The sequence below is a fragment of the Oryctolagus cuniculus genome, chromosome 11 (genome assembly GCF_964237555.1).
Source record: "Oryctolagus cuniculus chromosome 11, mOryCun1.1, whole genome shotgun sequence".
In the NCBI taxonomy this organism is placed as follows: domain Eukaryota; kingdom Metazoa; phylum Chordata; class Mammalia; order Lagomorpha; family Leporidae; genus Oryctolagus; species Oryctolagus cuniculus.
The window spans coordinates 44,545,542-44,572,779 of record NC_091442.1 but is presented as its reverse complement, the minus strand read 5'-3'; the positions used below and the strand labels follow the sequence as shown (position 1 = coordinate 44,572,779).

Here is a 27,238-nt window from a genome sequence, read left to right as displayed (position 1 = left end):
TGTGTGTTTATCAGGAAATGGGTGGCAAAAACCACCACAGCTACCCAGGGCCCCTGGCTTTGGGCCATCTCAGGGCCCGGGGCAAAAATAGGAAGTGGCTCTAACTTTTTGAAATAACACATCCAGTGTTTGAGCCGCTCTCTTCTCATCACTCATAAGTTTCGCTCAAAGATATCCTCTCCCTGGCCTCAGGTCAACCAGCAAGGGGTGGGCTTTCGGTAACTCGGGTGTAAAAGCCAATGATGAGTGTTAGCCTAGCGATGGATGTAACCCTAGGCCTATAAGGCAGCACACTGGTGATCAAGTATAGAATGCCTACCTCCAGGGGCCAGCGCTGTGGCATAGTAGGTTAAGCCTCAGCCTGTGGTGCTGGCAATCCCACACGGGCACCAATTCGAGTCCCACCTGCTCCACTTCTGATCCAGATCCCTGCTAATGCACCTGGGAAAGCAGTGGAGGATGGCCCAACTGCTTGGGCCCCTGTACTCATGTGGGAGACTCGGAAGAAGTTCCTGGCTCCTGGCTTTGGATCGGCCCAGCTCCAGCCGTTGCAGCCATTTGGGGAGTGAACCGGTGAATGGAGGACTTACCTAACCCTCACCTTCTCTGTAACTCTGCCTCTCAAATAATTAAATCTTAAAAAAAAAAAAAAAGAACACACCTTTCTCCAAGACTGGGAATCAGATTTAGGATTCCAACAAGAGCAGCCTGCTGAGCACAGGGGAGAGAGAGCAGATGATCTTAAGGGGTAAGACAGGTGCACCGGCGAGGTCTGGGGAGAGTCTCCCTGGCAACCCCGGGCACAGAGTGGCAGGGTTTTAGCATCCACTTATCAATGAGTTCTCATGTACCTGAAATCAAGGCTACGTATCTCCTGCACACATCTCCTGCGAACACATCCATATGAGGATGATTTTTTTGTAATGAACATCAGAGTTTCAACAGAATCAGCCCTGATTCTGCTTTGTCTCAGCCTTACAACCTGCAGGGATCTGGCAGAAGGAGGGTTTGCAGGGACTCGAATCACAGCCCCAGTGCGTTCTCTCTGCGTTCTCTTCAGAGCTGTGAGGCTTTGGCTGTTGCCAAATGTCCTTTAGACTCAGTTTCCCTGTGTCTGAAAACATTCTTTTTTAAAAGATTTATTTGAAAGGCAGAGAGAGAAAGATATCTTCAATATGCTGGTTCACTCTCCAAATGGCCGCAACGGTCAGGGCTGGGCCAGACCAAAGCCAGGAGCCAGGAGCTTCTTCCAGGTCTCCCACATGGGTGTAGAGGCCCAAGGACTTGGGTGATTTCCCACTGCTTTCCTAGGTACATTAGCAGGGAGTTGGACTAGAAGAAGAGCAGCCAGGGACTTGAACTGGTACTCATATGGGATGCTGGCACTGCAGGCGGAGGCTTAACCTGGCCCTTAAAAACAGATTCTTGTTTAAAAAAAAAAAGGCATCTGTTACCAAAACAAACACAACCACAACTTGTGACTCAAAGAGCCTGGAATGTGTCTGGAATTGTGAGCAAGGATTCCATTGAGTGAATTTCCAGGATGCCTCTTCCATTGTCCCTGATTTCTGGAGAGTCACAGAGCAGAAAGCAAGGCAACATGTTTCCCTTCGCGAGCTGACAGAGGATTCTGTAAACAAAATTCTGCAGCTCGCTCTGGCAGAGCTTAATGTGACTCTGGGGAAGGAAATTCCAGAAACTTCTCGAGGGATGGCTCCCAGCACGTCCTTGGAGCTCGCACATTCTCCGTTTACCATTAGGACCTGGTCCCAACCTCACACCAGTGCAGGCCAGCTCGGCTGTCATAGAGAAATGAAAGGAGAAAAGGAGCCACTTCTGTTGATATTTTTGTGTTGAAATTTCCATGTGTCCCTTGCCTCTCCTGGGGCCTGTCTCCCCCATTCTGCACTTGTCCAGCCTTCAGCTGCACCCCAGACTCATGCAGCCTTTTCTCATGAGCTTCTCTCAAGTGACCTGCAGGCCAGAAAAGCACAGCTGGGGACGAGGCACTGCCACAGGACCCAGGCTGCTCAGGTCATCTTAAGAGTTTAGGACAAGGGAGTGGGCCTGGCAGTTAAGACACTGAGGGCCCACGTCAGAGTACCTGGGTTCAATTCTGAGTCCCAGCTTCCTTCAGATCTTGGGGAGCAGCAGGTGATGGTTCCAATATTTGCGTTCCTCCCACCCAGGTGGGAAGACCTGGATTCCCACCTCCTGGCTCCACTGTGGGCATTTGGAGAGAACCACAGGATGGAATCAATCAATCAATCAATCAATCTCTCTCTCTCTCTCTCTGTCTCCAATAAATAAATAAATAATTAAAAGTGCGAGGAATTAAGTACCAGGAGGTGGTTGGAGTTGTGTGTCTACTATCATTTTGCTTCTGGGGCAGTAGATCTTGATCAAGAATCAAATGGCGGGGCCGGCACTGTGCTACAGCAGGTTAAAGCCACCTCCTGTAGTGCCAGCACCTCATATGGGCACCGGTTCGAGTCCTGGCTGCTCTACTTCTGATCCAGCTCTCTGCTAATGAGCCCAGGAAAGCAGCAGAGGATGGCCCAAGTCCTTGGGCCCCTGAACCCACGTGGGAGACCCAGAAGAAGTTCTTGGCTCCTGGCTTTGGATCAGCTCAGCTCCAGCCATTGTGGCCATTTGGGGAGTGAATCAGCAGATGGAAGATACCTTTCTCTCTCTCTCTCTCCCCCTCTCCCTCTCTCCCTCTTTCTGTAACTTTGTCTTTTAAATAAATAAGATAAATATTTTTTAAACAATCAAATGGAAAGCAAATACATCTCAAAGCCCACACTGTGGCCAAGAGGCAGTGGTAGACAATGAATCAAGAGCTTGACAGGGCTAGGGAGACAGGTGGTAGGTCTGACATTGTTGGTTTCCAGGAAGATGGTAGTAGAAAAGGCACAACACAGCCTGGACTCTGGACATCCATCTGATGAAAATCTCTAGCACACAAATACCAATTCCAATTTGTGTGAGGCATATCCACACACAAGAGAAAATTCCGAGGAAACATTTACTTTCAAAAACGCTAAATCGCCGGCACCGTGGCTCAATAGGCTAATCCTCCACCTTGCGGCGCCGGCACACCGGGTTCTAGTCCCAGTTGGGGCGCCGGATTCTGTCCCGGTTGCCCCTCTTCCAGGCCAGCTCTCTGCTATGGCCAGGGAGTGCAGTGGAGGATGGCCCAGGTGCTTGGGCCCTGCACCCCATGGGAGACCAGGAAAAGCACCTGGATCCTGGCTCCTGCCATCGGATCAGCGCGGTGCGCCGGCTGCAGCGGCGGCCATCGGAGGGTGAACCAACGGCAAAGGAAGACCTTTCTCTCTGTCTCTCTCTCTCACTGTCCACTCTGCCTGTCAAAACAAAACAAAACAAAACAAACAAAAAAAAACAAAAAAAAAAAAAACGCTAAATCATCGAAATCCACTTAACACCTGCAGACAGAAGGTATTTCTCTGGGATTCTGAAGGTGAATGACACCCCTCCTCAGTTAGCAATAATGTCTGCAGAAGAAGGGAGACCCAGTTCCTTCTGGATACCGCAGCACCCTGGCTAACGCTCTCAGTTTATGTAGAGACAGCGCCAGGTGAGCTGAGCAAACCTTTTATCCATGACCCAAAAGGGGGAAAGAGACGGACAGAGGTTTGGGGAAAGGGATATCCTTATAAGAATCACCACGTGTATAGCCAGCTTGCAAGGGATAGCTGAGGCCATCCATTTTAACTCATTATTTGAGGTTAAAATGCTAGAAATTGGGGGCCAGGACTGTAGCGCAGTGAGTTAAGCCACTGCTTGCATGATGGTGACGTCCCATATAGGCGTTCTCAGCGGGACCGGGCTGCTCTGCTTCTGATCCAGAATTCCTGCTCGTATGCCTGGGAAAAGGTAGCAGAAGTTGGCCCACCTGCTGGGGCCCCTGCCACCCATGTTGGAGATCAGGATGGAGTTCCTGGCTCCCTGCTATGGCCTGGGAAAGCAGTAGAAGATGGCCCAAGTCCCTGAGCCCCTGCACCCGTGTGGGAGACCCAGAAGAAGCTCCTGGCTCAGCCTGGCCCAGTCCGGGCCAGTGCAGCCATTTGGAAAGTGAACCAGCAGAGGGAAGACCTCTCTCGCTGTCTCTCCCTACTCTGCCTATAACTCTGCCTCTCAAATACATAAATAAATCTTTAAAGAAATGGAAAAAAAAATGCTAGAAACTGGTAGAACTGGGTCTCAATCCAGGTAGGGCTTAGGCAGTTTCCCTGCAGCCTACAAGGAGGTATTTTAATTCCTTGAAGTCTTTGTTTTCTGTCCTCTTCAACCCTAAAAGGATAAAGAATCACTAATATTACAGTTTATTCCTGCGTGGCTGGTAAGAGCTGTGGCTTTTGGAGGGAGGTGACCTCATGTGCCTCACGAAGGTTTCTGAAAGCCACTGCAGGAGGATTTTTTGAGAGCAACTTTTAGGGCCTGGGTGATTTTTGAGTTCCATGTCCTGGGGACCAGCAGGAGGGGACACATATGAGAAACACACGCTCCCCCTGCCATTCTCGCAAGAGAGGGAAGACCGGCGGGTTTTGCTGGAGCTTCCTCTCCTCTCGCTGCTCTCCTGCTAGTGATGAAAAGGCCAGATACAGAGTCCATGCTGGCCGAGGCATTCATTTGTTCCTGAACAAATAAGAAGCAGAAACAAAGAACCTGTTGTCCCGGTTGCCCTTGGAGCCGAAAACAGGCAGAAGAAGGAGCCAGGCGGGCTCCAGTCTGGGTCTTGCTGTCTCAAGCCCGGACAAGAGGCACGCATGCTGCTTCCCGGAAAGCGAGCAGTCCGTGGAGCTCCAGTTTTTCCTAACTACTTAAATGCTTCTGGCTATTCTGGGGCTATTTCCTAGCTTGACAAATACACACCTGAATTCTAACTAAGCAGTTATCTTGTAGCAGAACCAACGCCCAGAACAGCGCGAGGGAGCGAGGGAAGACCTGCCTGCCAAGGGTGAAGCAGATCTAACTGCTATATGCCACTGTTAATATTATGTGGCCAGCATTTCCCGTGGACAGAGATGCCAGCCACTAAGTGAGAAGTGTGACTCCTCAACAAAAATGGAACCATTTCCAGGGCACTGTGCCTTTTCTGGATGACCGGTCCATGGTTAATCATGAATCATCTATGATTGAAATGGGCAAGGGGCCGGCGCTGTGGTGCAGCAGGTTAATGCCCTGGCCTGAAGTGCCGGCATCCCGTATGGGTGCCAGTTCGAGACCTGGCTGCTCCACTTCTGATCCAGCTCTCTGCTATGGCCTGGGAAAGCAGTAGAAGATGGCCCAAGTGCTTGGGCCCCTGCACCCACTTCGGAGATCCAGAAGAAGCTCCTGGCTCCTGGCTTCAGGAGCAGCTGGGTCTCGAACTGGCGTCCATATGGGATGCCTGAACTGCAGGTCAGGGCATTAACCTACTGCGCCATAGCGCCGGCCCCTGGTATTTAACCTTATGCGTATAAAGCCAACTGACAGCAGATCACTGTAAAAATTAAGAGAGGGACTAATAAGAGAGGAAAGAGGAGGAAGTGTAGGAAGTAGGTGGGAGGGAGGGTAGGGTGGGAAGCAGCACTACATTCTTAAATCTGTATATATGAACTATATGAAACTTGTTTACCTTAAATTAAAAAAAGCACAAGGAAACACATCAAAACATAAAAAAAAAAATGGGCAGTAATGTAAATTAACACACAAACACCACCAGGATAGATGTACACCAAAGCAAAGAAGCATAATCCCCAGTCCAGCCAAAAAAAACAAAACAAAACAAAACAAAACAAAACAAAAAAACCCAACAACAACAACACAAAACAGTAAGATACTGTTCTACCTCAAGCAGTTCATGGTGATTTTACTTTTATTTTCTACATGATGCCTTTTCCACAGTGTATATCTTTGACTCGTGGTAAGCCAATAAAAGAGAAATCTTAAACATTCTTTTTAAAAAATTTCAAGTAGGACAGATATTATCCAATTAATTTTTTTTTACCCAGAAGTCATTCTTACACCTGCTTAGCCCATTCCTTATTAAGACTGATGTTGAGTCTCACCTTTTCTGAAACCTCCTCTGACCTGGAGTCACCTACACATTGCCGCTCCGGAGTTCCCAGGACATCTGGTACCCTCCTCTATTTCTCCGGCACATACAACACATCCTCATTCCATGCCATGCTATTCACTTGTTTATAGAGTTCTTTCCTTTCTTAGGTTGTGGGTGTTCTCAGGCTCCACTGTCTAGGCATTTTCACAAATATCCCCCCTCCTTAAGTTGAACGTAATGAATTGTTGCCATATTCATAGCACTAAGAACAGAGTTGATGGGGCTGGCACCATGGCGTAGCAGGTAAAACCGCCTGTGGCACCGGCATCCTATATGGGCACCAGTGCGATTCCCAGCTACTCCACTTCTGATCCAGCTCCCTGTTAATGACCTGGGAAATCAGTGGAAAATGGCCCAAGTCTTTGGGCCCCTACACCCACATGGGAGACCTCGAAGAAGCTCTTGGCTCCTGGTTTCCAATCGGCCCAGCTCCAGCTGTTGTGGCCATTTGGGCAGTGAAATGGGGAGATCTCTCTCTGTCTCTCTGTAACTCTGCCTTTCGAATAAGTAAAGAAAAAAAAAAAAAGAAAAAGAACAGAGTTGGTCAATCCTCATAGAATTCCTTGAAACCATATTCCCAGCACTGCTGGTGAAATAAAGACACACCTTGGAAGCTGAGGGTGGAATTTGACCAAACTAATCCTAGCAGGGTATCCTCAATGGGCATGACGGGAAAATCTACCACAAGGCTGCTACGGCTATGCAACCTGCTCTGTGAGGGTGCTTGAAAAATTTTGTGGAAAAATAGAATTAAAAGGTCGATTTATTTCAGGGTAGAAAGAAGTCTGAAATCCATATGCAGATGTTTCATCAAATGCATCTATTATGAACGTTGTGAAGTGTCCTCACATTTATGAATGAAGCTACACCTCCCAGAGTACCCCATTCATCCAACCTCCACCAATGGAAACAGTGGCTGTGTCCATGGCATTGCTTGTGTATGGCTGACAAATGGGCTTGCAACATTTCCAGAAGCCAATCTCAACCCAAGCCCAGGAGCTTCTCTACGCAGCATTCCCATCAGATCTTTGGGGGAGACTGTGAATATGCAGGCAACGTCCACCATCCAAGAACGGATGGAAGTGCGCATCGACAATTGTTAGAAACAGTGGGGAACACAAAATGCTTGCTTCAAGGAGCCTAAAATATTGCAAGCATGCCCAATATTCTAGAAGCCGGTGTTGTGGTGTAGGAGGTTAAGCCTCTGCTTGCGGCACCGGCATCCCATGTGGGTGTTGGTTTGAGTCCCGGCTGCTCCACTTGCAATCCAGCTCTCTGCTAACACACTGGGAAAACAGTAGAAGATGGCCCAAGTGCTTGGGCCCTTGCACCAGTGTGCGAGACCGGGAGGAAGCTCCTGGCTCCTGGCTTTGGATCAGCCCAGTTCTGGACATTGAAGCCAATTGGGAAGTGAACCAACGGATGGAAGAGATCTCTCTGTCTCTCCCTCCCTCTGCCTGTAACTCTGACTCTCAACTAAATAAATAAATTCTTACAAAAAAAAAAAAAAGGGCATATCCAGGATTCTGTATCAACGAGTCATGGAAGTCTCCCATGTTCTGTGGAGCCAGACTGGAACTCATAGTGAAAGGGGAACTCTAACCTTCCTTACAGGTGTAACTGGTTCGAGAAAAGGTGTGCTCACAGGTGCCAGGAGACCTTAGCATGGACCCCAAGCCCAGTGCAAATGGACTGGTTTCAGCTATGGCGAGGGGGAAACTGTTTTGTTGGCTAACACTGCACCAACACAGATAACGTACAAGAAGTCAAATGCACAGCCATTTTTCATCCAGTGCCTTGACCCCGCTTCCAAATGACCTCGTGAATACACCCTCCCAAATCTTCCGACGAGCAAGAGGGGCTACAGATCTACGAAGCACCGTCACGTTACACCTACCGCTTGAAGAAGACAGGACAGAAGTGACATGAAATTCTGCATTCAGAGTCACTGAAGTTGAAACACGAAGGAAGGTAAAAGACTCTTAAGAAGTGGGGAGGAGGGCCGCGGCTCACTAGGCTAATCCTCCACCTGTGGCGCTGGCACCCCGGGTTCTAGTCCCAGTTGGGGCTCTGGATTCTGTCCCGGTTGCCCCTCTTCCAGTCCAGCTCTCTGCTGTGGCCCGGGAGTACAGTGGAGGATGGCCCAGGTCCTTTGGCCCTGCACCTGCATGGGAGACCAGGAGAAGCACCTGGCTCCTGGCTTCAGATCGGTGCAATGCACCGGCCTAGCGGCCACTTGGAAAATAAACCAACGGAAAAAGGAAGACCTTTCTGTCTCTCTCTCTAACTCTGCCTGTCAAAAAAAAAAAAAAAAAAAAAAAAAGAATCGGGAGGAGCCGGTGTTGTAACCCAGCAGGTTAAGCTGCTACTTGTGACACCAGCATCCTATACTAGAGTGCTGGTTGGAGTCCCAGCTACTCTGCTTCTGATCCAGCTTCTTGCTAATGTGCCTGGGAAGGTAGCAGAAGATGGTTTAACTACTTGGGCCCCTGCCACCCACATGGGAGACCAGGATGGAGTTCCTGGCTCCTGGCTTCAGCCTGGGCCAGCCCTGGCTTTTATGGCTATTTAGGAAATGAACTAGGAGATGGAGGATCTCTTTCTCTCTGTCACTCTGCTTCTCAAATAAATGAATCTTGGGGCTGGTGCTATGGCATAGAGGGTAAAGCCACTGCCTACCATGCTGGCATCCCATATGGGTGATGGTTTGGATCCTGGTTGCTCCGTTTCCAATCCAGCTCTCTGCTATGGGCTGGGAAAGCAGCAGAAGATGGCCCAATTCCTTGGGCCCCTGTACCCATGTGGGAGACCCGGAGGAAGCTCCTGGATCCTGGCTTTGGATAGGTCCAGCTCCAGCTATTGCGGACATTTGGGGAGTGAACCAGTGGATGGAAGACCTCTCTCTGCCTCTCCTTCTTTCTCTGTGTAACTCTTTCAAATAAATAATCTTTTTTTTTTTTTAAAAAAAGCAGGGAAAATTCTTTTGCCAGTTTTTTTCCCTACTGTATGTTTATTAGAGTTAAAATTCTGAAGTAGAAATAAGATAAATCTGTATTTATATTTTTCTCATAATTTCTGGATTTTTTTTCCATTCCCTCTTTGCAAATGACTTCATAGTTTCTATAAATATCATCCAGTGCAAACTGATGTCATCACTTTGGAACATCGTTGCTATTAATCTACAAAAGTTAAGAATGGATAAGCAGGGGCTGGTGCTGTGGTGTAGCAGGTAAAGCCTTTAGTGCCGGCATCCCATATGGGTGCTGGTTTGAGTCCCGGCTGCTCCACTTCTGATCCAGCTCTCTGCTATGGCCTGGACAAGCAGTGGAAGATGGCCCAAGTCCTGCATAGGAGACCTGGAAGAAGCTCCTGGCTTCAGATCGGCCCAGCTCCAGCCATTGTGGCCATCTGGAGAATGAACCAGCAGATGGAAAACTTCTCTCGCTCTCTTTTTCTGCCTCTGCCTCTCTGTACCTCTGTCTTTCAAATAAATAAATAAAATTTTTTTTAAAAAAAAAGAATGGGGCCGGCGCCGCGGCTCACTAGGCTAATCCTCCGCCTAGCGGCGCCGGCACACCGGGTTCTAGTCCCGGTCGGGGCGCCGGATTCTGTCCCGGTTGCCCCTCTTCCAGGCCAGCCCTCTGCTGTGGCCAGGGAGTGCAGTGGAGGATGGCCCAGGTGCTTGGGCCCTGCACCCCATGGGAGACCAGGAAAAGCACCTGGCTCCTGGCTCCTGCCATTGGATCAGCGCGGTGCGCCGGCCGCAGCGCGCCGGCCGCGGCGGCCATTGGAGGGTGAACCAACGGCAAAGGAAGACCTCTCTCTCTGTCTCTCTCTCTCACTGTCCACTCTGCCTGTCAAAAAAAAAAAAAAAAAAAAAAAGAATGGATAACCACCCCACAAACTCAACAATTCCTCCTGATGAAGTGTCACGCGTGTTCACCAAAAGACCTGAACAACAACATTCATAGTGGCTGGATCCAAAATAGCACCAACTGGAACCAACTCAATTGTCCATCGATGGCAGAATGCATCAAGTTGTGGTGTACTTACACGATGGTATACAATGCAAAACATAGAGTGACAGAGATGAAAATGCACACACGGTAGGATTCCAGTGATATAAACCTCAAAAAGCACAAGTAACCCAGGGCAGCCGACGTCAGGACGGTGAAGGGCACCCCGGGGATGTCAGGATCACTATTTCTCCACCTGGGGCTGAGGGTGCGGTCTGTTTACTTTGTGAACATCCATCTAGCTGCACACTAACATGTGCACTTTTGCTCCATTACATTTGCATTAGCAGAAAGCTTTTCAAAAACCAATGCTAGGACCAATGCTATAGCATAGAGGGCTAAGCCTCTGCCTACGGCTCCAGCATCCCATATGGGCACCAGTTCGAGTCTGGGCTGTTCCACATCTGATTCAGTTCTCTGCTCCTGGGAAAGCAGTGCAAGATGCCCCAAGTGCTTGGACCCCTGCACCCATGTGGGAGACCCAGATGAAATTCCTGGCTCCTAGCTTTAGCCTGGCCCAGCCCCAGCCATGAGGACATTTGGGGAATGAAGCAGCAGATGGAAGATCTCTTCTCTTCTCTTCTCTCTTCTTTCTCTCTCTCTCTCTCTCTCTCTCTCTCTGTGTGTGTGTGTGTGTGTGTGTCTGTCTGTCTGTCTCTCTCCCCCCTTCTCTCTATTTCTGCCTTAAAAAGAAAAATAGCAGTGCTAAATGAGGGTGGGTTTAGTTAAGAGGCCACGAAGCGGTTGACCTAGCCACAATTGTCCCCCTAGCACCTTACCCAATTGGAACTGGCACATTTCCCCCAGGCTGTAGCCACCGTTCTTCTCTTCTAATCTTGGGCTCAAATCTCCAGTCGAGGGAGGCATGCAGGGTACACAAGGAAACAGCAGTCTGGCTTCCTGCGGCTTTGATGTCAGTGCTGCCGGGAAGCTGAGCGATGCCCAGAAGAGGCCAGTGGTGGCGGCCAACCGCTATGCTCTCACAGGACTGGCCAAGGGACGTCTGCATTCCAGGTGTGTGACTCTGGGGCGAGGGCAGGGGAGTGGAGTCATTCAGATCACCTGGGCTGGAAGCCACATGAGTGCGACGGCACCAGACAGTCGGAGGAGTCGACAGAGGCAGCAATGGCCTTCAATGACCTGGCCCGGCCAGCACCCTCAGAGGCTGCACACCCTAGCCTGAGCCCAGGAAATATTCCTTTTTTTTAAAAAAACTTTTATTTAGTAGATATAAATTCCAGGAAATATTTCATGAGGTTGTGTTGACCCATCTCCTCTGCCTGAAGACAAAGGAATCTTTGTGATGAGAGCAGATGAGACCTTTGTGATGAGACCTTCTAGATCCTATGGGATCTGACTGCCCCTGTGCCCCCTGCCACACCTGCCGTCTCTCCTCTTGCCCTCTCTCCCTCCGTCATGAAACCCCAGCCTCACTGACTTCCTGGCCAAGGGGCCCCTGCCTCCCAGCCTCTTTCCCTACTGTTCCCTCTGTGTGGAACGCCCTTCCCCCAGGAAGCACCCACGCTTGAACCCTCCTTCCTTCCTGCCACCCCACCTCACCTTATCTCTTCATTGGATGTGGGCAGGCGGGACACGCACTCACCTGCCTAACTGTGCACTTTCTGACTCCCACCATAGCAGGTCAGCTGCGTGGGAGCGGGTGAGGGTGAGGATGAGGAGGATGATAAAGCAGCAGCAGCAAGCACTGGCCCACCTCAGACCCAAACAGAGACCCCCTACCTCCGAATGAACATGGGGGTGGGAGCTGAGAGGCCCCTGAGCTCCCGCTCTCTCCAGACTTCGGAGGGAGAGGACGGGAAGAGAGAGGGATCAGGAAACGCGACTCAGAGCCTACAGATCATCAGAAACGAGGGACCTTGCAGCCCATCCCTGGTTTATGAGCTTCTTTTTGGCAAAACTCTAGCAGAAGGCATGGAAGTGGACTCAGTCTGCTGTTGCTCTGTTTGCAGAGAGTCAGTCCAGTCCACAACTCAGAAGTGATGGGGAAAGCAAAGCTGGAGGCTGCAGGGAAGGGATCCTGGCTGCCCTGCTTTGCTGGGGAGGAAGGCAAAGTCTACCGCACACTTTCAACTCGTTACTTGCGCGCTGGGCTGACCGCCGCACCCCGGTGACTGCCTGTTTCGGCAGGAGGCAGCTGACGCGCCGCACCTTTGTCCACCCCCAGGAAGTACTGATGGAGGGTATGCTCCAAGCCCACGCTCCCCTGGGCACTGGAGTCACAGCAGAGAAGGACAGACCAAACCCTGGTTCCCACGCAGCTGACCTTCTATGGTGGCAGTCAGAAAGTGCACAGTTAGGCAGGTGAGTGCGTGTCCCACCTGCCCACATCCAGTGAAGAGATAACGTGAGGTGGGGTGGCAGGAAGGAAGGAGGCTTCAAGCGTGGGTGCTTCCTGGGGGAAGGGTGTGCCGCACAGAAGGAACAGTAGGGAAAGAGGCTGGGAGGCAGGGGCCCCTTGGCCAGGAAGTCAGTGAGTCTGGGGTCCATGACGGAGGGAGAAAGGGCAAGAGAAGAGATGGCAGGTGTGGCAGGGGGCACAGGGGGAGTCGGATCCTATAGGATCAGGAAGGCCGCACTGACAATTTTGGTTGTAGATGGGAAACCACAGGAGCTGTTTCGATTATCTGCGAGGGTTACGCTGTACCGCTCAGGTCACAGCCTCAGGATGGTGGAAGAGTGAAAGCAGGGGCACCGGGCAGGGGCTACAGCAGTGCTGCCAGTGAGAAGGGATCCCGACCTGCACCGGTTTAAAGGCAGAGCTGCATGACTGGGAGGTGGATGAGAGGGAACTTAGGAGGGACGAAGAGACGGCAGGGATGACTGCACAGCCCAAGCAGCCGGAGGCGGGCTTAGTGGGATGGGGGAAGCCCTGGAGAGGAGCAGGTTGGTGAAGGGAACCCCAAAGGTCCTTGTTCCTTTAACCTTGATCTTTATAAATATGGGAGGTCTAGGGTCAGGCTGCTTGGGCAGCTGAGTACAAATTTCTGGACTTGAAAAGAGAGCATCAACCAAGGCATATGAATCAGGAATTTTCAACACAGAGCAGGTATCCAAGCCACAGACTGATGGAGTTACTTGGGAAATTACTCTAGAGACTACCATAGCGCATACTGTATTTGCCATGTGTCAGGTGCCATGCTAATCCACGCCTTCCCTATGTAGCTACTAATGTCCTATACATTCTATACAGCTATACAGCCCATACGTCCTATACAGCTATTAACATCATAAACGTCCTATACAGCTACTAACATCCCATGTTTCCTATACAGCTACTAGCTCACCCATCCTTCTTGACAACCCCTTGAGGTAGCTCTGTTATTATCCTGCATGTTATTGCTTTGGGCACTGAGGCACAGAGGTTTTTAGGCATTGTGGACCAGGCTAGCAGGAGGAGAAGAGCACCAATGTGACAAGAAGAGGCTCAAGGCTGGAGCTCGGGTCCTCTAGGCTGAGGAGGCCAGGGACAGGAGGAGGAACAAGCAGCAGCAGCAGGTGACAGGGACCTGGGGAGATCGGGGGGTGGGGGTGGAGGGTGGGCTCAGAAGGCAGGCCAAGGGGCCAGCGTTGTGGCACTTCAGGTTACACCGCCATTTGAGGAGCCAGGATCCTATATTACAGCACCACCTTGAGCCCTGGATGCTCCGCTTCTCATCCAGCTCCCTGCTAATGTGCCTGGGAAGGTGGTGGAGGATGGCCCAGCGGTTTGGACCCCTGCCACCCAGGTGCGAGACTCGGATGGAGCTCCTGGCTCCAGCCTGGCCCAGACCTGGCTGTTGCAGCCATTTGGGGAATGAACCAGAGGATGGAAGATCGATCAATCTCTCTGTCTCTCTCTTTCTCTCTGCCTTTCAAATAAATATTTGAGAAAAAGAGAGCGAGTGAGAGAGAAGGCAAGCCAAGCAGGTATTCCGAGAAAGGAGGGTGGTGGGCCCGCATCAGATGGTGGCCTCCAGGGAGAGAACTGACCACTGGCTGAAACAAAGTGCCATCTGTAGTGGCACTACTCTCATTTTGAAATGAACTTCCTTCCGCGTGGAAGACAACAGTCGACTCAGTACCCATGGCTTTGTCACCCATAGAAAGGAGAATTTCATTGCGGTCATATCATAGAGCTCATCGCTCAGGCCCTTCTCTGCTTCCAGTGACAGCAGTGCCCCCAGACCCTGTGCCACACCTCGCCACGTGTTCAGGAAGCAGCACTCTGCCCCGAAACCACACCTTGACACCTTTCTGACCACGGTATTGCCATATCCTTGCTTTCCTAGACCATCCTCCGTATTTTACTTCATGCACTTAAGACGTGATTCTGAGCAGCACTCCCTGGCACAAGGAAAAGCTGAAGACCACCGGCTCCGCAAAGGAGCCATTAATTACATGCCCACCCAGGTAGGAAGCTAGCGATTCCGAACCTGCGGGGACCAACACGGCACTTGACCGCATGTTCAACCAACGAGGTGGCCACAGACATGTCACGGCGGCTCTGGCTGGGGGAGGTGGGGCCCTAGTCACTCACTCTCGTGGAGGAAGGGAACAGACCGGGATGCATTCCTGCCGCTGTCAGTCATGCTGCGGGGAAGCTGTCAGCTTCTTCTTTTCTACAGGAGTCTTGTGACGGCAGCTCTGCCACACACAGGCTCTGCTTCTCTTTCCCGTCCGCTCCCCTCTGCTGGGCGGACTCGCCACTTGTCCTGCAGCCACAGCTTTGCTTTGCCTTGGTTTTTGGAAGCAGCGCGAAGCCCTCTCTACCCTACCCCATCTGCTGGCTGGTCCTCCTGACTTCTCCATTGGGCAAAACAGAGAAACCAAGAGCAAAGGGACTACTTCCAAAGCAGGAAGCCACTGGGAATTCATCACTGTTAACTAACAAAGCATTCAAGAACAAGTAAGTGTTAATATCAAAAAAAGTTACTGCAGGGGCCTGCGTTGTGGCACAGCAGGTAAAGCCACCGCCTGTGGCACTGTCATCCCACGTGTGCGCCGGTTCGAGTGCAGCTACTCCGCTTCCAATCCAGCTCCAGCTAATGCACCTCAGAAGCAGGAGAGTGGTCCCAGGGCTTGGGCCCCTGCACCCACATGGGAGACCCAGAAGAAACTCCTGGCTGTGACGTGGCCCAGCCCTGGCTGCTGCGGTCATTTGGGGGAAGGGAGTGAACCAGTAGATGGAAGATCTCTCTCTCTCTAAATCTGTCTTTCAAATAAATAAAATAAATCATTTCTTTAAAAAAAGAAAATAAAAAAGTTACTGTGGCATGCTTATATTCATATTTCAAGTTTTTCAGAAAAAGATGAAAAGGGACATTAAGGATGCAATGACCACCCAGCTCTCCCACCTGGAAGACCTGCTGAGGCCAGAGAATGATTGCACCTGACGTTCTTGCACTCCTGAGGCTACCGGGGTGGGGGTGAAGGAATCTTTTCCCCTCCCTCTGAGCCTGGGGTCTTCCTCCAGCATGGTGTTTCCTGGAGCTGGGAGAAACCAGCACTCCTAAAGCTCCCTTCTTCACACCATTGTCATCAGCCTGGACTCTCAGTTTAATTTTAGCTCCACCGTGTAAAAGGGTGCAGAGAAATCCCCCGACTGAAGTTCCAAAAGCAAGGCAGCAACTCTCTTAAGGAAAACCAGGGTGCATTTGCACATTGTGCTAAGAGAAAGCCTTCCCATGGATATCAAGAGACAATCACAAAACACTTGGGCCCTTCAAGGAGTGGGGAGCCATCTGGTCTACCACTCATCAGACTGCAGAGAAGGAAGCAGACAGCACACAGAGTTTCCACGGCTAAAGGTAGATGCAGCTCTTCCAGAAACACAGATGTCAAAGCACCACCTCCCGGCTGGGCAAGCACTTCCCTGTCACCCTGCTCTCTCCTGCTCAGTGCAAGGCGGCAGGGAACAGGTTGTCAAGCTGGTTTGAAACTTGCCCAGGCAGCCAGAGCCATCTGGCTCGCCTGCCAGGTCAGCGACTCACAAGCAAGACCCACTCCATGAATCTCAGTCTCACACCTCCTCCAGGCACCCTCAGTCTCACTGGGGAAACCGCGGACGCTGATACCGAATCTGCCTCCAAGTCAGCAAGACTCCCCGATCCCACCATCTGTTGTCAGCAAGGGATCACAGCACTGAAGAGCTGAGCAAGGTCTCCACTTTGCAGCCCCACTCTGACCCCCACATCTTCCTTGTGCAGTCAAGACCAGCAGTCCCCTGCTACCCAGTCAGCGAGCACGCAGCCCTGCCCATGGGGGTCACGCACGGCCCGCACGGCTCACGCCTCCTCTTTCTTAGTCATCTGCAGCCACAACCAGTTTCCAGCAGGCTGGCTGGCTGGCTCCCGTGGTTGCCCGGGTTATTTTCTGACCTGAGAATGCAAAAGGAATCCATCCTGTCTGGTTGTCTCCTCCTTTTGGAGGCTGGCCGGCTACACGGAGAATCCTGCTGCACCCTTGTTTCCGTCATGGTGAGGAGGTGGATATGGCACAGGCAATTTTAGATTTCCGGGTGCTGGTGCCAGGAGGAACTGAGAGGGGGTAAAGTTCAAGTGCCTTCAAAGAGATTAAAATAAACAAGCAGACCAGAGGCCCCTAGGCCATGCCCACCGCCTACGGATAATCTCATCTGGAGGGGCCGGCACACACTCACAGTTCCCGAACTCCCCCACCCCGGGAAAGGGACTGAGACCCGGGCCCTGGTCCCCAGTGGGCTCTTGCCAAGCCCCTGTCTTGCACCCGGCACCTCAGTGCGGCTTTGGTCACCTGTGGGCCTCCGCGGGTTCCAGGCCATCTCCCAGGCCGACATCGGTCTGCACCATCTCCTGTTTCAGTTCTCCGATCTCCGAGGCGATTGTGTCAATAAGCTATTCAAATACAAAAATAGTATGACGTCAGGAAGTGGGAGGCGTGGTGTTTTTTTTTTTTTTTTTAGATCTTGGCCCTGTGACTTTCCTCTACCATAGGAAAAACTCCAGGGGGAGGGGCCAGCTGCTCCTTAGAAAGAGGAAAGACGTGGGTTTCGGTGTTGCATTAAAGTGACGAATGTGACACCCAAGCAGGGTCTCCCCAGGATTGCAGAAAGGAATATATAACTTCCAGAAAAGCCAGGGCCCCACGCCCACCCCATTTTGCCAAAGGAAATATTCGGAGTGATTTCCCGGGATTGAAAGTCCTACAGTCATGGTGTTGGTTATGGAAATGAGCTAAGTGACCCATGCATCATGAACAACCAGAGAAAGGTGCTAGTGGGCTCCAGAGAGAAAAGTCGAGGAAATGACCAGATGTGATCTGTTTACATGGCATATGTGTGTTGAGATAGTGCACGATACCCCACAGAAATGCGTGAGGATTGCATGTTAGCAAAAATAGTTTAAGGGGCCAGAGTTGTGGTGCAACAGGCTAAGCTGCTGCCTGTGATGCCAGCATCCCATATGATAAGTGCTGATTTGAGTCCCGGCTGCTCCACTTCCCATCCAGTTCCCTGCTAACACACCTGGGAAAGCAGTGGAGGATGACCCAAGTGCTTGGGCCCCCTGCACCCATGTGGGAGATCCAAAAGAAGCTCCTGGCTCCTGGCTTCAGTCTGGCACAGCCCTGGCTGTTGTGGACATCTGGGGAGTGAACCAGATGGAAATGCAAGCTCGCTCTCTCTCTCTCTCTCTCTCTCTCTCTCTCTGTGTCTCTTCCTCTAACTCTTTCAAATCAATCAATCAATTTTTTTTGAAAATAAAATACATATTAAACATTTCTGCACTTTAATTTATCATATGGCCAGTACCTAAAGATCCAACCCACACGAACATCAGTTCTTCTGCATTCTCAGTAAGTTTTGAGAGTCCAAGGGTCCCGAGGTACTGAAAACAAGCTAGACTTTGTGCCAGGTGGGTTGTATCCCATCCAGACGCCGAGAGAGAATATCAGATGGTGCTCATGGGTGCTGTACCATGTTGACTGTACCTACTGCAGGCAACCATTTAAGAGTAGGTACTGCAAGTACAGAGGAAGGCTGACCTAGGAGCTCATCTCCTGGGCAGGTGGACCATGGCGCTGAGCCCTTACAAAATCCAGAGTGAAAACAGATTTGGGGGGAGGGGTGGTAGGGCCCACTCCAGCCAGGATGGGTTGGCGTAGTCAGCTTTGGAGAGAATGACATGGCCCTGGATGAGAAGGCAGCCACACAAAGATTAAAGAGAGAGTCTTCCATACAAAGTCCCTGGAGTCTGGCAGGTGTGTCTGGGACCAGACCTTGTCCACAAATCTGGAGACCACAGTATTCATGAACTTGAGTTTTTTATAAGTAGAACTATTGCAGGGCTTAAATAGGAGATCGACATTTTATTTCTATTTTATGATCTAAAAAGCTCTCTGTGGCTTCAAGCAAATGATGCTTGTAAGGGGAGGGGAGAGAGAGGCCAGTACGGTGGTCCAGGCAGGAGGCAGCAGCAGGTTGGCCAGCGGTGGGGAAATGCAGGAGCACTTTGGCACAGAAACGCACATGACTTGCTGGGTTGAGTATGAGGGTGGTGGGTAGGGAAGAATCCAGCGGATCCCTGGGTTTTCAGCTGGAGCAGTGGGTAAAAGGCAGTGCCATGACTGAAGGCAGAGGGGTCAGGCTGCCTTTTAACTCAGTTGCTTACTGATCATCAGACAAAGCTGTGAAGTAGCTCCTGACCTTCTTGATGGAGACGTTGTATATTTGGAAGGCACAGTGCAGGGGGTTGGTAGTCCCAAGCTCCCCGACAGCAAGGCAGTACCAGGGAGGCAGTGTGGATGGAGACTGCTGTACACTCCCGAAGCCTAGAGACCATGGGAGAAGCCAGCCAGGCCCTCATGTGTGGTCACAGGTCCCCTTGTGTGGGAGACTGGGGTGAGGGCTGTCGATGGAGCTTCCAGAAGCAGTAGGGCCTTGGAGAGAAAACTCTCAGGAAAACACTGTTTGCACACATCCCGGAGGCAAACACAGATTTAGAAGTCTGATAATGCCAAATATTCCAGGAAGGAGGAAAACAGAATACCATACCCGTCTCCCATGCTGCTGGAGCCAGGTTAAAGACACAAACCTAGATATGCACGCAGGAGAAGCTCTCGCACACGCATGCGCACATCTTTGCCAGACTGTTTCTGCACCGCTCTTTGGAAAAGCACCACATGGTAAACACCTAAATGCCCATTAGCAGGACAAGGGGTCAATATAGTGAGGCACAGAATACTATACAGCAGTTACAACGAATGAACCAGAGCTAACTATCAGAGCTCAAAAGCATATTTTAAAAAGCAAGTAAAAGGGGCAGGCATTGTGACATAGCAGGTAAGGCTGCGACCTGCTATGCCGGCATCCCACATGGGCACTGGTTCGAGTCCCAGGTGCTCCACTTTCAATCCCTCTCCCTGTTAATGCGCCTGGGAAAGCAGCAGAAGGTGTCCCAAGTCCCTGGGCCCCTGCACCCATCCAGGAGACCTGGATGAAGCTCCTAGCTCCCGGCTCCTGGCTTTAGCCTGGCCGAGCTCTGGCCATTGCAACCTTCCAGGGAACGGGTAGAAGAGGAAAAAGAATAGACAGATGTGTATGAAAACAGAAGGACAAAGGCGGCGGGAGCAAGGCAGGGGGTCTGGGCATCTCTGCCTAAGCCCCTCACTCTGGGGCAGGAATCCCTTCCACTATGGCCCACAACCAAGGTCCCATATGACATTCACACACCCACAGGAAGCAGCTAGCCCTGACAACAGAGGTCCAACCACAGCTCCAGACAGACGTCAGAGAGAGGACTCCCACCCCGGCAGGAAGACCGGCCACTGGGCACGTCCACCCCTCTGCCCGTCAGTTACCCTCCTGGTCACCATATTGGCTTGAACATTAACAGTCCCCAGTGAGCGTCCCCAGAAGGGGCCCCCGACCCCTTCAGCTGAGCTGCTCCTCCCACACTTCTACCTGCACCTCTGGATCTCCACCTCCCACTCTCGTGTCCTTGCCTGTACTTAGCCGAGCACGAGAATCCATGGTATGTGGCTGTCACTCAGTAGCTCTTATCTGGATTGCAGAAGGTAGGTATGGGGACTTCCAAGGCGTGGCAGTGGATACACACAGAGCAGCATTGCTGGCCTGGATCACCAAGGGGGTCCCTCCCTGCTGGGTGAGGGTATTTTTCTCAGCCCCTTCCCTCCCCCTCCATCCAGCCCCCACTGACCCATCTGACCACATGGAGCAATGTTCTGCACAAGGAAGCCGAGCTCAGAGCTGCAAACATGGTTTGCCTCCCAGAACGCCTTCACCATCACAAGAACTAGGGAAACGGATTCAACAGTATATGAAAGTAATCAGCTCTTTCAACAACAAGGAGGACCAGTATGGCCATTTGGATGCTGCTGCCATGGGGAGGTGGAGAAGAGCAGCAGTGAGGCCATGGAGTGGACGGATAACAAGCTGAATCTGCAGAACAAGCAGAGCCTGACCCTGCACCCAGCTGTGAAGGCCAAAGAGACTGAAGCTAACATTAGGGAGTTGACAAGTTTCTGTAGCCCTATAATTTCAAAGCCTAAACCCAAAGTGGAATCTCTGAAAGAGGAGCAAAAAAATGCAGAGCAGAATGGACGAGTGGTCGGCCAGCGCCGCGGCTCAATAGGCTAATCCTCCACCTGGGTTCTAGTCCCGGTCAGGGTGCCAGATTCTGTCCCGGTTGTCCCCTTCCAGGCCTGCTCTCTGCTGTGGCCAGGGAATGCAGTGGAGGATGGCCCAAGTGCTTGGGCCCTGCACCCCATGGGAGACCAGGAGAAGCACCTGGCTCCTGCCATCGGATCAGCGCGGTGCACCGGCTGCAGTGCACCAGCCGTGGTGGCCATTGGAGGGTGAACCAACGGCAAAGGAAGACCTTTCTCTCTCTGTCTCTCTCTCTATCCACTCTGTTTTAAAAAAAAAAAAAGAGAATGGACGAGTGGATGGACAAGGAGACAACCCTGGCCCTCAGGCTGCTGAGCTGGGCACAGACGGAGCTGTGCCTTCCTATTCAGACAAGAAGCTTCCTGAGATGGACATTGATTGATTGCAACACTTGTTTATATTAAAACAGACTGTTATAAAAAATAAATATACCTCCTGCCCTGAGGTCAAGCTCAGGCCCCATCAATCTGATTCTGGGTATTTCCCACATTGTTCCAGATAAATCTACATTTGTTGATTTGTTGGCTTTTAATTCCTGTGGACTCTCTCTCTCTCTCTCTTTTTTTTTTTTTTTTTTTTTTTTTTTTTTTTTTGACAGGCAGAGTGGACAGTGAGAGAGAGAGACAGAAAGAAAGGTCTTCCTTTGCCGTTGGTTCACCCTCCAATGGCCGCCGCGGCCGGCGCACCGCGCTGATCCGATGGCAGGAGCCAGGAGCCAGGTGCTTTTCCTGGTCTCCCATGGGATGCAGGGCCCAAGCACTTGGGCCATCCTCCACTGCACTCCCTGGCCACAGCAGAGGGCTGGCCTGGAAGAGGGGCAACCGGGACAGAATCCGGCGCCCCGACCGGGACTAGAACCCGGTGTGCCGGCGCCGCTAGGCGGAGGATTAGCCTACTGAGCCGCGGCGCCGGCCATTAATCCTTCCTTATACTGTGTTCTTCTTTGAGTACCACCAGAGATGACTTTTTTATTAGATCCTTCTTAAGAAATTATTTATTTGAGGGGCTGGCGCTGTGGTGTAGTGGGTAAAGCCGCCACCTGCAGTGAGCCTGCAGTGCCGGCATCCTTATGGGTGCTAGTTTAAGACCTGGCTGCTCCACTTCCAATCCAGCTCCCTGCTATGGCTTGGGAAAGCAGTAGAAGATGGCCCAAGTCCTTGGCCCCTGCACCTGCATGGGAAACCCGGAAGGAGCTCCTGGCTCCTGGCTTCAGACTGGCACAGCTCCAGCTGTTGCGGCCAATTGCAGAGTGAACCAGTGGATGGAAGACCTCTCTGCCTCTCTGTAACTCTGCTTTTCAAATAAATAAATAAATCTTTAAAAAATTATTTCAGAGGCAGAGAGACCCAGAGAGACAGATGTAGTTCTCCCATCTACTTGTTCACTCCCCAAATGCCTGCAATAGCTGGGGCTGGGCCAGGTTGAAGCCAGGAGGCGGTGAACTCCATCTGAGTCTCCCATATGGGTGGCAGGAACCCAACCACTTGATCCATCTCCAGCTGTCTCCCAGGGTGTGCATTAGCAGGAAGCTGGGAATGGGAGTAGAGCCTGAACCTGACCCCAGGATGCAGGCACCTTAACCTCGGGGCTAACCCCCTGGGGGCCTGGTTTTAGTATACACGTCTCCTGGGAAAGGTAGGGATAGTTTCAGGGTAACTCCTTTATTGAAGTTGGTCCCACAAACAGATTTCTCCAAATCCACGTATATAGCCTAAGACCCCAACACATCCCGGTACCTGTCCAGATCCCTAAAAAGAGGGGCAGGGGCTGCCCAAGCATGGGCAATGCTGAGCTGTGCAGGGGAGGGGTCTTCAACATGTTCAAGGGACCTCGGATTAAGAGCTAAGTTCATCTTGGTGCAAAAGACGGTTTTGAAGCCCAGGCACGCATTGCATCTTCATGAAATGTATTTTCTGTGCACTTCTTGGAAACCATCCCTACGCTGAGAAGGTGTGTTCTTGAACTCCTTCCCCGGGCAGTGCTGTTGTCCACAGCCCTGTGTGGGTGCCCCGGGGAAGGGTGCTGACACCTGGGCAGGTGGCAACAGAGCTGTGAGTCTTTTCACTCAGTGCATGCCAGGGCGTGAAGTTGATGAGACAGAGGTCCTTGCACCAAAAGCCCAACAAGGCTGTGTCATTCCCAGAAGCACACAGGGACATAGACACAAACCCAGAGCAGAGCAGAGCAGACTTCAGCTGCCAAGGCCAGGTCTTCCTTGGCTGTGACCCCACCCCCATGGGAATACACAGGAAGCCTCCTCTTATCTTTGAAGGTGGACAGCTGCTGGCATAGCTGGTGACTTCGGGGGAAGAAGGAGGGGTCCAGGAGTGCTCAGAAAGGGAGGAAGCTAGGCCAGGGGTGCGCCTCTGAGGTCTTCTATGCTCAATCCAAGGCCCCTGGTCTCCTGCGCCCACCAAGCCTCCCACCCCCACCCCAGCTGTTGGCCCCGGGTGTGTCTGCAGGCCAGTCGGGCCCCCAAGGCCAGGTGGGAGTATGATTCAGGAAGGCCCAGGTTCTTTGCTAATCCTCCAAGGTCACACCCAGGGTTGGGTCTGGGCAAGACCCAGCCTGCCCTGCTCCAGTCTAGCACAGGAATCCACACTCACTTGTACCATTTTGTAATCACTTTGGGAAATTTCTCTGGAGTGGGGGACCTCCACCAAGGGGCAGTAGCTCAAACAGCACCGTTTCAAAGTAGCCTGTCTTGCAGCTCCTTAGTCAGCAGCAGGCAGGAGTGGGGTGCACACCGGCTGTGGGCACGGAGAGACCTGCCTTCGGGTCCCTCCCTGGCACCCCCTGTTGGATGGGTCACCTTGAGCAACCTGGGGGAACCCTTCCATCTCTTCTCATCCTTAACCCCCACCAAGCCAAGGGTGATGGCAGGGTTGCTGGAGAATTAAAAAAGGTGATGTGATTGAAGCAACAAACAGACAGCTAAGTGCCTTCTGATTCTCTTCCTTCTTAAAGTATGTCTTTTTATAAATGGCAGTCAGTATTAATCAGAGGGCTAATGCTACAGGATGCTTGAAACAGCCTGGCAAGAGGCCACGTAATCACCATCAGCAGGGGACACCCGGGAATACAAAGGATCAGTCTCCCTCTCCTGTCTGCCCAGAGGGGTCTAACCTGGACACCCCCTCCCCCAACCACCTATTTTTTTTTTTCCTCCTACTAAGCAGGAAAGCCACTGCCTGCCACCCCTGCATGCATTGGAGGCTGGAAGAGGGGAGGACCCCAAATCTTGTTTTCTCTCTTTTTTTAGGGTTAGATAAAAGGAGAAGAATTCTCTCGAAGGTCAAGTAAAAATAAAACAAGAAAGAGCTTATGGAGCGAATCCTGATAGAGCGCTCTTCAGATTCCAAGTCTCACTCAGGAATGTTATCAGAGGTTTGCAAAGGGATGTGTTTCTGATAGGGGAAGACTTGAAACCCAGGGTGTGGGAAAGGTCGAATGCTCAGCTCCCAGCGGCGGGATTCCTATTCTCCAAGTGCACTACCTTGACCTTCGGGGTGTGGTGGGCTTTTGCCAGCCCATATTCAGCTCCCTGGGATTAGGTTTACCTCCAGGACCTATGAAGAAGGCAGTCCAAACAGTGCCCTCTGTGTCTGCTGCACTGGGGCCTGGGGCAGCCTTGTGGTCTGGCAGGTACTACTCTCTCTCAAGTAGTCTAGAAAACATTGGATTTCTCCCAGGAACGATCACCATGGGAACAAAAAAAGCCAGGGAAGTTTCTCTCCTTGGCTCGCACACAGGGAGTGATGCTGGAGCTCACAGAAGAAGCTTGCCTTAAAACACGCAAACCACTTTATATGCCTCATTGCTCAAGGATGTTACAAGGGGGCAGGCATTTAGTGCAGGGCTGAAGACTCGGGACACCTGCATCCCAAATCAGAGTGCCCGGGTTCGAATCCTGGCTCCATTCTCCATTCCAGTTTCCTGCTCATGCACACCCTAGGAGGCAACAGGTGATGGCCCAAGGACTTGGGTGCCTGTCACTCATCACGAGACCTGGAGTGAGTTTCCTGCTTTGGCTTGGCCCAGCCCTGGCTGTGGCAGGCATGTAGGGTATGAACCAGTGGTTGGAATATGTCTGTCTGTCTCTCTGCATTTCAAATAAATATACATAAATCAAGTTTTTAAAACTTGTAGCAGATGTTTATTTTGGTACAAACATTTTTGAAATCTTTTTGAGATCCTCAAAAAGTTTGTGAAAATGTGTATAACAAAAAACAGTATGCATGGATTTAGAAATGATTTTTGCACCAAAGTAAACTGATTTTTTTCATTTTGAAAGACAGAGAGAAAGCACGTAGATGACCCAGACACAGAGAAAGACAGCTTCCATCCCCTGGTTCATTCCCCACATGCTCACAATGGCTGAGACTGGGACAAAGCTAGGAACCAGTAATTCAATCCAGGTCTCCCATGTGGATGGCAAGAACCCAATCACTCGAGCCACTCCTGCTGCCTCCTAGCAGGTGTATTAGCAGGAAGTTGGAGTGGAGTCTGGAGCTGGCACTTGAACTATGGGGCTCTGAAATGGGATGTGGGTGTCCCGAGCAGCATCTTTTTTTTTTTTTTTTTTTTTTGACAGGCAGAGTGGACAGTGAGAGAGAGAGACAGAGAGAAAGGTCTTCCTTTTGCCGTTGGTTCACTCCAATGGCCGCCGCGCTGCGGCCGGCGCACGGCGCTGATCCGAAGGCAGGAGCCAGGTGCTTCTCCTGGTCTCCCATGCGGGTGGCAGGGCCCAAGCACTTGGGCCATCCTCCACTGCACTCCTGGGCCACAGCAGAGAGCTGGCCTGGAAGAGGGGCAACCGGGACAGAATCCAGCGCCCCGACCGGGACTAGAACCTGGTATGCTGGCGCCGTAGATGGAGGATTAGCCTATTGAGCCACGGCAGCGGCCCTGAGCAGCGTATTAACTGCTGCATCCAGTGCCTGCCCCTGTACCACAGCAAAGTCTCTCTTCATTCTATTCGCCGTGAACTTTCTGAAGCTCCCGCCTGTTCTTCAAACTTAATTATGATTGCAAACATTATATATAAAAACACTCCCATTGATATAAATAAACCACTGAAGTTAAAAGTAATCTCCCGGGGCTGGTGCTGTGGCACAGTGGGTTAACGCCCCAGTGTGTGGCGCCGGCATCCCATGTGGGCGCCAGTTCGAGTCCTGGCTGCTCCACTTTCGATCCAGCTCTCTGCTATGGCCTTGGATAGCAGTAGAAGATGGCCCAAGTCCTTGGGCTCCTGCACCTGCATGGGAGACCCAGAAGAAGCTCCTGGCTCCTGGCTCCTGATTGGCACAGCTCCAGCCGTTGCAGACATCTGGGAAGTGAACCAGCAGATGGAAGACCTCTCTCTCTCTCTCTCTCTCTCTCTCTCTCTCTCTCTCTCTCTCTCTCTCTGCCTCTGCCTCTCCATAACTCTTACTTTCAGATAAATAAAGAAATCTTAAAATCACCCATGTCCCTTTAACCTACTCAGAGGCACCTACCATTGTCAGTTTTGTACAATTCGTCAGTGGTACCGTTCTATGCTTTTCCCACCCAATGGGATCATATTGATGTATTACAAGATTTATCCACGCTGATACATGAAGTTCATTAAAGTAGGAATGGTTTTTCCACTGTAGGAATCTATCACAATCCACATGGTTCCTTCATTGAAAAGTTCAGGAAACATGGCTGGGCCAGGTGGAAGCTAGGAGCCAAGAACTCAATATGGATGCTAAGGACACAAGTGCTTGGGCCATCAACTGCTGCCTGCCAGGGTGTGCATAACCAGGAAGCTGGAATCAGGAGCAAAGTGGGGACTTGAATCCAAGGTATGCTGATACAGGATGGGGGTCTTCCAAGTGGTGCCTTAACAGCTTAGTCAAACACCAACTCCCACTCTATTTTGCTAGACACTTAGCAGTGGTGCAAGGAGAACCCCTGGGTGTTCATGGGGTGAACCCCCAGAGAAGATGCCAGGGTCTCCACATCCAAGAGCTTAGGAAATTGTGATGCTTTTGTCTCCAAGCAGCCATGCATCTGCAGCCTTTGACAACGTTCATGCCATCTGCCAGTGTTGCACATGACCACATTTTAGAACTTTGGCCAGTGGCGCTATGGCGTAGCAGGTAAAACCGCCGCCTGAAGTGCCGCCATCCTATATGGGTGCTGGTTCGAGTCCTGGCTATTCCACTTCCCATCCAGCTCTATGGAGGGGCCTGGGAAGGCAGTAGAAGATGGCCCAATTCCTTGGGCTCCTACACCCACATGGGAGACCCAGAGGAGGCTTCTGGTTCCTGGCTCCCGGCTTCGGATCAGCACAGCTCCAGCCATTGTGGCCAACTGGGGAGTAAACTATCAGATGGAAGACTTCTCCCCCCCCCCCACCTCTCCTTCTCTCTGTGTGTAGCTCTGACTTTCAAGTAAATAAATAAT

At 51.4% G+C, this 27,238-nt stretch overlaps 1 protein-coding gene across 13 annotated transcripts in view; it reads right to left on the bottom strand.

Annotated features, from left to right (window-relative positions):
* The window catches only part of RIN2 (Ras and Rab interactor 2), a 235,604-nt gene that overhangs the window by 59,106 nt on the left and 149,260 nt on the right, over window positions 1–27,238 (bottom strand). For 8 of the 13 annotated variants that reach the window (XM_070052128.1, XM_051845339.2, XM_051845335.2 and 5 more), the window contains one exon: window positions 16,915–17,015. The exons of 2 other annotated variants lie outside the window; for them this stretch is intronic. In XM_070052128.1, the coding sequence (XP_069908229.1) occupies window positions 16,915–17,015 (101 nt within the window). Of the gene's footprint in view, window positions 1–16,520; window positions 16,705–16,914; window positions 17,016–27,238 lie in introns of all 13 variants that reach the window. 3 more of the 13 variants (XM_070052130.1, XM_070052129.1, XM_051845346.2) reach the window with 2 other exon arrangements.